The sequence below is a fragment of the Electrona antarctica genome (assembly GCF_951216825.1).
Source record: "Electrona antarctica genome assembly, contig: scaffold_313, whole genome shotgun sequence".
Lineage (NCBI taxonomy): Eukaryota > Metazoa > Chordata > Actinopteri > Myctophiformes > Myctophidae > Electrona > Electrona antarctica.
Window position 1 is genome coordinate 82,031 of NW_027638035.1, and position 11,563 is coordinate 93,593.

The window sequence follows — 11,563 nt, forward strand, 5'->3', positions numbered from 1 at the left end:
AAGCAGGTGTGACGACGCCCACTAATTTGCATAAACCACGCCCTCATAGTAGTTGAAACTACGCCCATCAAATTTGCATAAACCACTCCCACAAAGTAGCCGGAACCGCCCACAAAGCCGGCGGGACACCGCCCACTCATTTGCATAAACGACGCCCATGAAATTTGCATATGGTTACATAACGAGTAGGCGTGGCCTAATATAATGAGAGGTGTGGCCTAACATTACGAGAGGCGGAGTCATTAACGAGAGGGTGTGTGTGTGTGTGTGTGTGTAGTAGTAGTAGAAGTAATACATACGAGATGATGCCTGATCTTCTGACATCCATATTTGGTTGACTGGATGGTATTGTCCTCACCTGGAGAGAAATGCCCCCGGAAATATGATTATTTATTTATTCATTCATTCATTCATTCATTCATTCATTCATTCATTCATTCATTCATTCCCTCCCCCCGGAAATAAATAAATAAACAATGCTAATCATCCATCCATGTGTGACAATTGTTTGACACACATCATGTCATGTCATGTCTATAGCAAGAGGTGGAGGGGGGGGGGGGGCAAAGCATATTTTAGACTGATTCAGTATTGACCATATTAAGCCAGGTCTCACGGCAGACAGCACTAATATAATAAACAAACGTGAACGGAGCACTGCTGCCAACATAGTACACGCATAATGTGGCCATACTGGCATACTCACCATAAGCCTGGTCAAGGTTTCCCCCTGGTGGACGTGTCATTTCCAACTATTGCCAGTACATGGAAACTAGGGGCTACTGATATATACTATTCTCTGCCTATCGGGACGTAACTCGGACGGCGCTGAGTCGGGTCTTAAATACATTTCAATTGTACATTTAGGTAAAGTGTGATTTATTTGGATTTATCCTTATTATTGTGAAAGATGTCCCCCAAATGTAAATTATTAATTTATTATTATTATTTTAATAATTATTATAAATGTGCAAAAAATATATATATAATTTATTTTACATGATTTCCTCTGATGAGTCCTAGTAGTAAAAAGTAGTAGTAAGGTTGAAATCGTTTTTTTGCAAGTAGAAATTAATCCGGGTTTTACAGGGTTAGTCATTCATTCATTCATTCATTCATTCCCCCCGGAAATAAATAAATAAACACGGCTAATCATCCATCCATGTGTGACAATTGTTTGACACACATCATGTCATGTCATGTCATGTCTATCTATAGCAAGAGGTGGAATTGACGTCAGATCTTCTACACAAAGCAAAACAAAAGGGAGCAGTGCACCACCCTGTGGCAACAACTGGCACTGCTGACTGTTACAAATTGACAGAGTGGATTATCTTGGATTACGTCCGCCAACATACATTCCAATAGTACATTTACTTGACCAAAAGGTAAAGAGTGATTTATTTTGATTTATTCACTCTGGATCCTTAGTCCTTGGTCCGAGGTCACGAATCTTGACTTGTCTCGAACCAGCATCCTCTCACACCAAAGGCAACTGCCAGAACCACTGAGCCACCGTGGAATACTCTGAGCCAAGGATTGAGGGTATATTTATGTGACAGGTGGGACATTAGGACCTGGGAGCCGCCTGCCCAGAGCAGAGCAGAGCGATATTTATGTGACAGGTGGGACATTAGGACCTGGGAGCCGCCTGCCCAGAGCAGAGCAGAGCGGTAGCTTGACAGAGCCTCTATGTTAAAACTCCCGTGAGATCAATGAAGCTCACGTTTGTTCTCGTTGGGTCGTGTGCATGTAGCGTCAGTGCCCAGCAGCACCCGTCGCGTCCGTGTAAATCAATTGACCAAGGTATGTTACAACAAAGGCTTACACATTGTAGTCTGTTGCATTTAGTATGATTTAGAGTTGTAGAAACTGTTGGTGCTGTTCTAGAAACTGTTGGTGCTGTTGTGGGGCTACAGAGCAGACTACACAAGGACCCAGTGTCCACACACACTATTTAACAGAACACAGGTATGAGTCTCACACTTCAATGTGGATTATGGTGGCATGCGAAAGGTAGCCCTTTGGCATGCAACCACCTTATGTCATACTTTTAATACACATATTTATTATGATGGGGAATTAATATTGTTTCTGTATTTCATGGTAGAACAATGTCAGACCGGATCTAGCCCGTCTCCGGACCCCCCGGGTTGAGCTCCTTTGGACCCCTACGACGTAGGGTCCGGTCTCACCGGATTCAAGCGACATGGGACGCAATCTGACTTTCCCTGACTTAGCCCTGTGCTGCGGTGTGGGTGTCACGCTGACATATTCCAAACGAAGCATATGAACGCTATAGGGGACAACGAACCATCTGACCCCCCCCGCGAACGGCTCAGAAGCCGTTAAGTATTTTTAATGTTTGTACGACCGTTTTGCCAGCTCTGAAATTCTCTCTTCGGTCCCTCCTTGTTGACATCTCGGTTGGCTAGCTGCGCCTACGAGGCGCGTAGGGAGGCGCTGCTAGCCAACCGAGATGCCGAGAGGCGGTACAATGGGATGTCAACAAGAGAGAATTTCAGAGCTGGCAAAACGGTCGTACAAACATTAAAAATACTTAACGGCTTCTGAGCCGTTCGCGGGGGGGGTCAGATGGTTCGTTGTCTCCTATAGCGTTCATATGCTTCGTTTGGAATATGTCAGCGTGACACCCACACCGCAGCACAGGGCTAAGTCAGGGAAAGTCAGATTGCGTCCCATGTCGCTTGAATCCGGTGAGAAGGAACCCTACATAAAGTCATCAAAATGTCAGAAACTTTAACGTAGGGTTCCGAAAGGAGCAAGACCGGATCCAGACCTGGCTAGCCTGAATCCTGCCTGCTGGGTATAAGTGCCTTGGGCCTAGGAGGTAGGAAGATAGGCTTGCCAGTATATGTTTATATTATAATGAGTACTTATGATGGGTGCTCGGTGTCTAATTGCTCTGTTGTATATTGCAGGCTGAACTGGTGACACAGAGTGGTCAGCAGACAGCCATTGCTCTTTTCCTCAGTTTTATTTTGTTTTTAATTGTTTCCATGCTCTTCAGTGCCTCCAGTATTTTATATAACCTTATTGAAGGAAACCTCCTGTACTGTATATTTTACTGAATGACCGTTGTTACCCCCCTTCACACACACAGAGGCATACATACAGCAAATGTCTGCTTGCTTTTTAGTCTACTAAGCAATGCTTAGTTTTTTATTTATTAGTCCTTATTGGTCGCGTTACTAAACGTTCCTGTTCTCCCTTTGAGCTTCTTAGTAGTGGGTACTGTATTTATGAGCATTGTATGTCTGTCATGTTTTTTTGTTGTTGTGTATTGTTTTGTTACTGGCAGAGCTGTGTCACTTGTTTTGCCTCTTGTCTTGGCCAGTTCACACTTGTAAAAGACTTCAGTCTCAATGTGGTTTTTACTGGTTAAATAAAGGTTAAATAAATTGCCTAAAACACTCACATTCCAGGTGACTAAAATGTGACTAAATTAAAACTATTCAAGGGACTGAAATGAGTTTGCTGCCAAAAACACAACACTGCATGATGTCACCTCCGTTCTTTATTTCCCCAGAGAGCAGAAACGGTCCCCACAGGTCAGGTCAAAGGTCATTCCGACTGACAGACAGACACTCGGTCAGACACTCAGCGAGTCACTTGATTGATTCATTTACAAACACAGCGCGGCACCGAGTGCCGCGCTACGAGCTTGTAGGTCTGCTATTTTTGGGGGCCACTGTCTGTCTGTCTGTCTGTCTAACAATCTGTCTTGTCTGTCTGTCTGTCTGTCTGTCTGTCTAAAATAGCAGACCTACAAGCGCGTAGAGCGGCACTCGTCTGCTATTTGGGGGCCACTGTCTGTCTGTCTAAAATAGCAGATCTACAAGCTCGTAAGTGCCGCGCTACGAGCTTGTAGGTCTGCTATTTTGGGGGCCACTGTCTGTCTGTCTGTCTGTCTGTCTGTCTGTCTAACAATCTGTCTTGTCTGTCTGTCTGTTTAAAATAGCAGACCTACAAGCTCGTACGAGCTTGTAGGTCTGCTATTTTTGGGGGCCACTGTCTGTCTGTCTGTCTGTCTGTCTGTCTGACAGTCTAAAATAGCAGACCTACAAGCTCGTAGCGCGCCACTTGTAGGTCTGCTATTTTTTTTAAATAGCAGACCTACAAGCTCGTAGCGCGCCACTTGTTGGTCTGCTATTAAATAGCAGACCTACAAGCTCGTAGCGCGCCACTTAGGTCTGCTATTTTTGAAAAATAGCAGACCTACAAGCTCGTAGCGCGCCACTTGTAGGTCTGCTATTAAATAGCAGACCTACAAGCTCGTAGCGCGCCACTTAGGTCTGCTATTTTTGAAAAATAGCAGACCTACAAGCTCGTAGCGCGCCACTCGGTGGCGCGCTATGAGCTTGTAGATCTGCTATTTTTCAATTGCTAAAGCATACATAATGCTAACATGCATCAAACCATTGTGATGTTGCATTACCTACATTTACTGGGGACCCCCTGGACAACCACCAATGGCCCCTGGGGGTCACCGGACCCCAAATTGAGAAGCACTGGCATACATTCTAAGCATTTATGCTCAGTTAGCTTTTATAAATGTCACTTTAAACGTGAAAACCGACTGCGCTGCTGTCTAGTCGTGTTCAAACCATTGTGATGATGCATTACCTACGTTTACTGGGGACCCCCTGGACAACCCCCAAGGGCCCCTGGGGGTCACCGGACCCCAAATTCAGAAGCACTGGCATACATTCTAAGCATTTATGCTCAGTTAGCTTTTATAAATGTCACTTTAAACGTGAAAACCGACTGTGCTGCTGTCTAGTCGTGTGCAAACCATTGTGATGTTGCATTACCTACGTTTACTGGGGACCCCCTGGAAATCCCCCAAGGGCCCCAGGGGGTCCACGGACCCCGAATTGAGAAGCACTGGTATACATTCTAAGCATTTATGCTCAGTTAGCTTTCATAAATGTCACTTTAAACGTGAAAACAGACTGCGCTGCTGTCTAGTCGTGTTCAAACCATTGTGATGATGCATTACCTACGTTTACTGGGGACCCCCTGGACAACCCCCAAGGGCCCCTGGGGGTCACCGGACCCCAAATTGAGAAGCACTGGCATACATTCTAAGCATTTATGCTCAGTTAGCTTTTATAAATGTCACTTTAAACGTGAAAACCGACTGCGCTGCTGTCTAGTCGTGTTCAAACCATTGTGATGATGCATTACCTACGTTTACTGGGGACCCCCTGGACAACCCCCAAGGGCCCCTGGGGGTCACCTGACCCCGAATTGAGAAGCACTGACATACATTCTAAGCATTTATGCTCAGTTAGCTTTTATAAATGTCACTTTAAACGTGAAAACAGACTGCGCTGCTGTCTAGTCGTGTTCAAACCATTGTGATGATGCATTACCTACGTTTACTGGGGACCCCCTGGACAACCCCCAAGGGCCCCTGGGGGTCACCGGACCCCAAATTGAGAAGCACTGGTATAGATTCTAAACAATTTTATTCAGTCAGCTTTTATAAATTACATTTTAAACGTGAAAACAGTCTCTTGTTATAGATATTATAGTTGTAGTTAAAGTACACAGTGTGAATGTCCCTTAACATAACACCAATGCTGAATAGTACTAGGGAGAACATGATAGTATCCGTCCATAGACTGGCCTCTGGTGACCAGATAGGAGCATTACTGCATCTACATTAAGGACAAGTATACAGCCTACTGTACATCCTCAGGGTTCATTGATATAATCTCTGTCTAAAATAGCAGATCTACAAGCTCGGTAGCGCGGCACCGATTGCCGCGCTACGAGTTTGTAGGTCTGCTATTTTTGGGGGCCACTGTCTGTCTGTCTGTCTGTCTAAAATAGCAGACCTACAAGCTCGTAGCGCGGCACCGATTGCCGCGCTACGAGCTTGTAGGTCTGCTATTTTTGAAAAGTCGTGAAAATATTTATTTCAGAAAACTGGAGGATTTAGAAGATTTTTTTTTAACTTTTGAGGTCAGGCCTAAATGGGTTTTGTATGAATAATCTAAATCTCCAAAGTCACTTGTAAGTTGTAACTAAAGCTGTCAAATAATTGTAGTGGAGTAAAAAGCACAATATTTGCCTCTGAGTTGTTCATTTATGTGTTAATGTGTGTGTGCTGTGTTGTGGACAGGTTGTGTTAATGTGTGTGTGCTGTGTTGTGGACAGGTTGTGTGTTAATGTGTGTGTGCTGTGTTGTGGACAGGTTGTGTGTGTCTGTGCTGGCAGTGGATCGTTTTGGGGACAGCGGCGTAGAGGCAGCTTATGGCATCTTTGACGGTGACCGCAATGAGGAAGTGCCTCGACTACTGCAGTGCACCATGGGAGATGTGCTATCCGAGGAATTACAGCACTCCAGTGTGGACAGCGTGTACATGTGCAATACCTTTCTCACCTCACACAGGTTGGATTATCTAATAAATACACTGGTTCTCAGAGTAGGCTCCGGGGACCCGGGTTTCAGGGCATCCACAGCAAAATAAGGAACAGTGTTAAAATCTTAAACTTAAACCTATTTTAGTATTTGGCTATTTGAAAATAGACCATCTACAAGCTTACGTGTCGCAATGTGACATGTTGTGAGCTTGTAAATCTGCTATTTTCAATATACGGTGAAAATGGCCTGAGGCAAAATACATATCTATTGTGTCAATCTAATATATTGCGTAAATTTGAATTGAAAAACTATTTAGACTATATTTGCCATCAGTACATCAACAGTGTTTGCAATTAACAAACGGATCATTGTGCTGCCGCTGCTGTGTTGATTTATAGGTTGCGAACAGCTGCTTTAGGGCTCTGAAGCGTGTGTGTGTGTGTGTGTGTGTGTGTGTGTTTGTATGGTACAGGAAACTAGGCATGGCTGGGCAGAAGCTGGGAGCCTCTGCCTTGCTGTGTTACATCCACCACGAGCCTTTAGGGGAGCCAGGAGGCGTGTTCAGCCTGACCGTGGCTAACGTGGGCACCTGCCAGGCAGTGCTGTGCCGAGACGGCCAGCCTCTAGTCCTCTCTAAGGTCCTCAGCCTGGAGAGCAGTGCCGAGGAGATGGAGAGGGTTAAACTAGCCAAAGCCATCATCACAGAGGTACTAGTTATTGCAAATTTCAAAAATAGTGAAGATAGCTCATCTACAAGCTCACAGCGCATCGCGATGCAACTTGTAGATCAGCTATTACAACTCTGTGCCAATCAATAGCACACTTTCCTGACCTCTGACCACGGCATTGCACCATTTGTAAGATATTGATTCTAATTAGAAGTTGTGTAGTGATTTTTACAGTGTACCGAATGACTATACATAACCAGCCAGCTTCATTACAAGAGTTTAGTAATCTCATCAAGGCTCAACTCATAATACACTCATAATATTATGAGTTTTGCACTTTATGCTCCTCTCTTTTCTCTATCTTCACTGCAATGAGGAGCCTTTAGGCACAACCACGTGTTTCACCCACCTTACTTGTAATGTGATGTGACAATAAAGATTGATTCTGATTCTGACTAATACGTTGCCTATAAAACATGTTTTTTGAGGATAGAAAAATCACACATGTCTTCTTGAGACATTATGAAAATATTGACTGGTTGGAAACTCTTTATACTTTTCCAGATGCAACACTTTAGGATGAAACCCTACATGTACTAGACTGTGTTCTACTCATGTTTACATGTTCATCTCTGTTCTTAATGTTTGCAGGACAACAAGGTGAGCGGAGTGACGTGTTGCTCGCGCCTGCTGGGCTGCTCTTATCTCTCTCCGTGGGTGCTGCCCAAGCCCTGGGTGCACACCGAGCCCCTCTGTCCCCAAGACCAGTTCCTGATCCTGGGCAACCGGGCGCTGTTCCAGAGGGTCTCCTACCACGAGGCCGTGCGTACCGTTCAGACCGTGCGCGACCCGCGCGCCGCCGCCAAGAAGCTCTGCTCCCTGGCCCAGAGCTACGGCTGCAAGGACAACATCGGCGCCGTGGTGGTGTCTCTGCACATCGGCGAGGACAGCTGCACCTGTGAGCCGCCGCTCTCTGCCGCCGGCACTGAGCCCCGAGGAGGGGGGCCGACCACGGCGTGCCCCGCCACCGCCTTACCGGCCGCCGTGATGATTCTCGGCCCCGCCACTGCCGAGCCGGTCACTCCCTCGTGCAGCACCGCCGTCGTCGTGTCCGAGTTCAACAGCGAGACGTCGGCCTCCGAGGTGGGCAGCGAAGCAGGTTCCACTGCCTCCGATGAGCAAACCTCCTCACAAGGTTAGTAAAGTTTAGAATCCGTTTTTTTTATTTTTTTCCTATGCACAGCTTTGTGTGTGTGTGTTTGTAGCACGGAATATGATGATTTGATTGGCTGAGCACGGAATGTGATGTATGATGATATATGATGGCAAGAGCGCCCCTCACTTCACACAAGTGTAATTTTGTATTTAGTTTTCACTTTTTTTGTTTTTCAATTTCAGTTAGTGTTTATAGTTCGTTTTTTAATTAGTTTTATGCTTTAGCTATTAAAAAATAGCAGATCTACAAGCTCATAGCGCGCCACCGAGTGGCGCGCTATGAACTTGTAGGTCTGCTATTTTTGAAAAATCGTAAAAATGCGGCACAAATCTTTGAATAGGTATATATATTCTTTCAGAGCGAACGTTTTTTTTTATTTCGACGTCAGGCCTAAATGGGTTAAAATGGGTGACATGCTCCTTCTTTAACCAGTGTATGATAGTAACCCTGCCTCCTCAGGCCCCGTGCACCGCCCAGAGAGACGCTGCAGCCTGCATCCCGCTGCCACCACCACGCTGTCTGGCGTCATGGTGCCCGGCTCGGCCGGGGCGGGGGGGCCTCACCCCGTCTTGTTCCAGCGGCAGCCCTCCAGTGCCACCTTCTCCAGTAACCACTCTGACAACGGGCTGGACAGCGACGACGAATTACCACTTGAAGGTGTGATCTCCAACGGCAGCAAGCTAGAGGTGGAGGTACTGTTGGACACTGGACCGATCCCAGAGTATTCTGTAGTACTGGACTGATCCCAGAGTATTCTGTTGATCTCGTTATTACGACACTAGTTGTTTAAGCATAGCGTGGGATACTGTAATTACTGTGATTGGGTGTGTCTTGTTTGTGCGTAGTGCAGGTTACTGTAAAGGGTGTGCTGTCGTAGTGCAGGTTACTGTAAAGGGTGTGCTGTCGTAGTGCAGGTTACTGTAAAGGGTGTGCTGTCGTAGTGCAGGTTACTGTAAAAGGTGTGCTGTCGTATGCTGTCATTCATTGTTGATGGCATTTTAAGCGTTAACCATCAAAAAGGGTGTGCTTTAACTGCTGGCCACTGAATTTCCCCTGCGGGATCGATAAAGGTCTCTGTCTGTCTGTCTGTCTGTCTGTCTGTCTGTCTGTCTGTCTCTCTCTCTTTATCTATCTAGGTTGACATCCATTGCTGTGCGTTCCAGCTGCGTTCTGGGCCCCCCGCCGTGAACCCCAAAGACGTTGACATGGAGAAGCGGGGTTGTGACTATCCCAACGGTAAGACGCGCAGGCAGACCAGCGTGGTGGTGTCTGCGACCAACGGCTGCCTCCTGGCCGTCTGCGGCCGAGAGATGTCGGACCTGAAGAAGTCACCGTCCACGTCCAGCCTCTTTGGCAAGAAGCTGTCCAACGGCTCCGTGGTTGCCCCTCAGGTAGCCCTGTCACAATTACCCAGTGGTGTGTGGGAAAGTACTCAAATGTGTTGCTTAAGTAAAAGTATCAATACTGCAATGTGGAACTGCTCCGTTACAAGTAAAAGTTCGGAATTCAAAATGTACTTTATTAAAAGTACGAAAGTATTGGCATCAAAATGTACTTAAAGTACCAAAAGTAGAAAGTACTCACTATGCAGAATGTCCCATTTCAAGTTTCCAAATGTATACAAATATTTTGAAAATAGCAGATCTAGAAGCTCACTGTGAGTTTGTAGATCGTCTATTTTCAAATGGCCGAAATGTATAGAGCTGAAGTGTTTAATATATGTTTTATAATAATAATCTAGTTATTGAAATAATTATAATAATATTCTTTTTAATAAAAAATAGTTTTCAAATGAATGTAAAAGTACAATATTTGCCTCTGTGATGTAGTGGAGTAGAAGTAAAAGTATTGGAAATTCCTCAACATTTTACTTAAGTAAAAGTAGGGTACTTTCGATCACATGATCTCCTCATCGCAAATTGTTTGGGATGACAGACTCGTTTCCATTTCATCTGTATAAATTAGTCTGTGGAGAAATGCATCGCTAGCCTGGCTAATAAGCCAGACTAATATCACACAACACTGTCGCGGTATATCAGTCTGGGCTGGCTCCTCTTGGATTTCATTTCCCGGGGAACATTTTCTCTTTGACGCAATTGGTCAGAGCTACTGTCAGTCAAAGGTCTCAAGCATTGAACGTCACTGTACCAAAGCCCGCCTATATTGCATACCGTGTCCCGATTGGTCCGACCTGTTCTCTGCTGTAGGAAAGAGGCGTGCTACTGAGCCTCGCCAGACCGTAATCCGCTGGTAGGCAACTTTTTTTTGCCAACGGCTGATTCGGTCTGGTTTATTAACCAGGCTAATGCATCGCATCATGTGCTTATAATTTAGATCATCTATTTCCGCCATTTTTGATTGAAGTATTAAATGATCAAACAGAAAAGTAATTTTCTGTTACTAGGCAAACTGAAAAGACATTTTCAACTATATATGTATTTTTTATACTATATTTTTATGCCAAAAACACTTAAATTGTTACTCGCATCAATGGATTATTTAGGGACATAAACATTTGATCGTCAACTAAACTGTCATCATGATGACAACCCTACCCTCAGGACAGCCATAACGCCATCGAGGTGGCCCTGGAGGCTCCCAAAAAGAAGTCGGGCTACTTCACTGCCCCGGCCCAGCAGGACCCAGAGGATCAACTGATTGTGCCCCCGAGTCTGGAGCAGGATGTCCGGGAGCAGCTGAGAGGCCAGACCCCTGTGGTCTTGGGTCCCCCGGTGCCGTCCACTCCCCCTTCCATTAGAGACCTGGTGTGGGACCACCCGCACCCTCCTGCTGCTCCCATGCTCCATCAGCACAACCACACCTCCATGCTGGCCCCCTCTGCAGGCCCCACTCACATTCTACAGCAGGAGGTGTACGACACTGCCCTCTAGTAGGAGAGCCAGAGTAACGCACCAAATGCCATGGCAAAAGGAGGCAGAAAGGAGGTCTCTCTGTGGGATATTCAAATTGGAGTTGCCATTCAGACCAGACATGGTAGATGTGTTGTGACGTTTGACAGATGGAAAAGCGATTGATGTCCGTCAGCACGTCGTTCTAAGCTAGCGAGTTGTCTGAATGGGGTTGAATCTGGTGGAACTGTGTGAGCGGGGCGGCGTCGGCGGCACAACTCGTGACAAGAGGTTGTGGAAAGAAATTCATGTTCCAAAGGACGAATAATAAGCCCCATGCCTGAACTGGAATACCTCATGAATTTAACATTGCAGAACACGTCAGCAACATTTCCCTTTACTCGGAAGGTCTAGCAATCAAATTGCTATCCTG

General features: G+C 45.8%; 1 protein-coding gene across 1 annotated transcript; it reads left to right on the forward strand.

The window, feature by feature from the left end:
* Positions 1–3,522: 3,522 nt before the first annotated feature.
* Positions 3,523–9,995, forward strand: LOC306918440 (PH domain leucine-rich repeat-containing protein phosphatase 2-like; the record flags this gene model as incomplete). The annotated part of the gene is made up of 6 exons (XM_079531343.1): positions 3,523–3,572; positions 6,227–6,424; positions 6,870–7,104; positions 7,717–8,260; positions 8,741–8,973; positions 9,418–9,995. 6 exons carry the CDS (start codon positions 3,523–3,525, stop codon positions 9,838–9,840), a joined length of 1,683 nt encoding a protein of 560 aa, XP_079387469.1. The 3' UTR covers positions 9,841–9,995.
* Between the last annotated feature and the right edge of the window lie 1,568 nt (positions 9,996–11,563).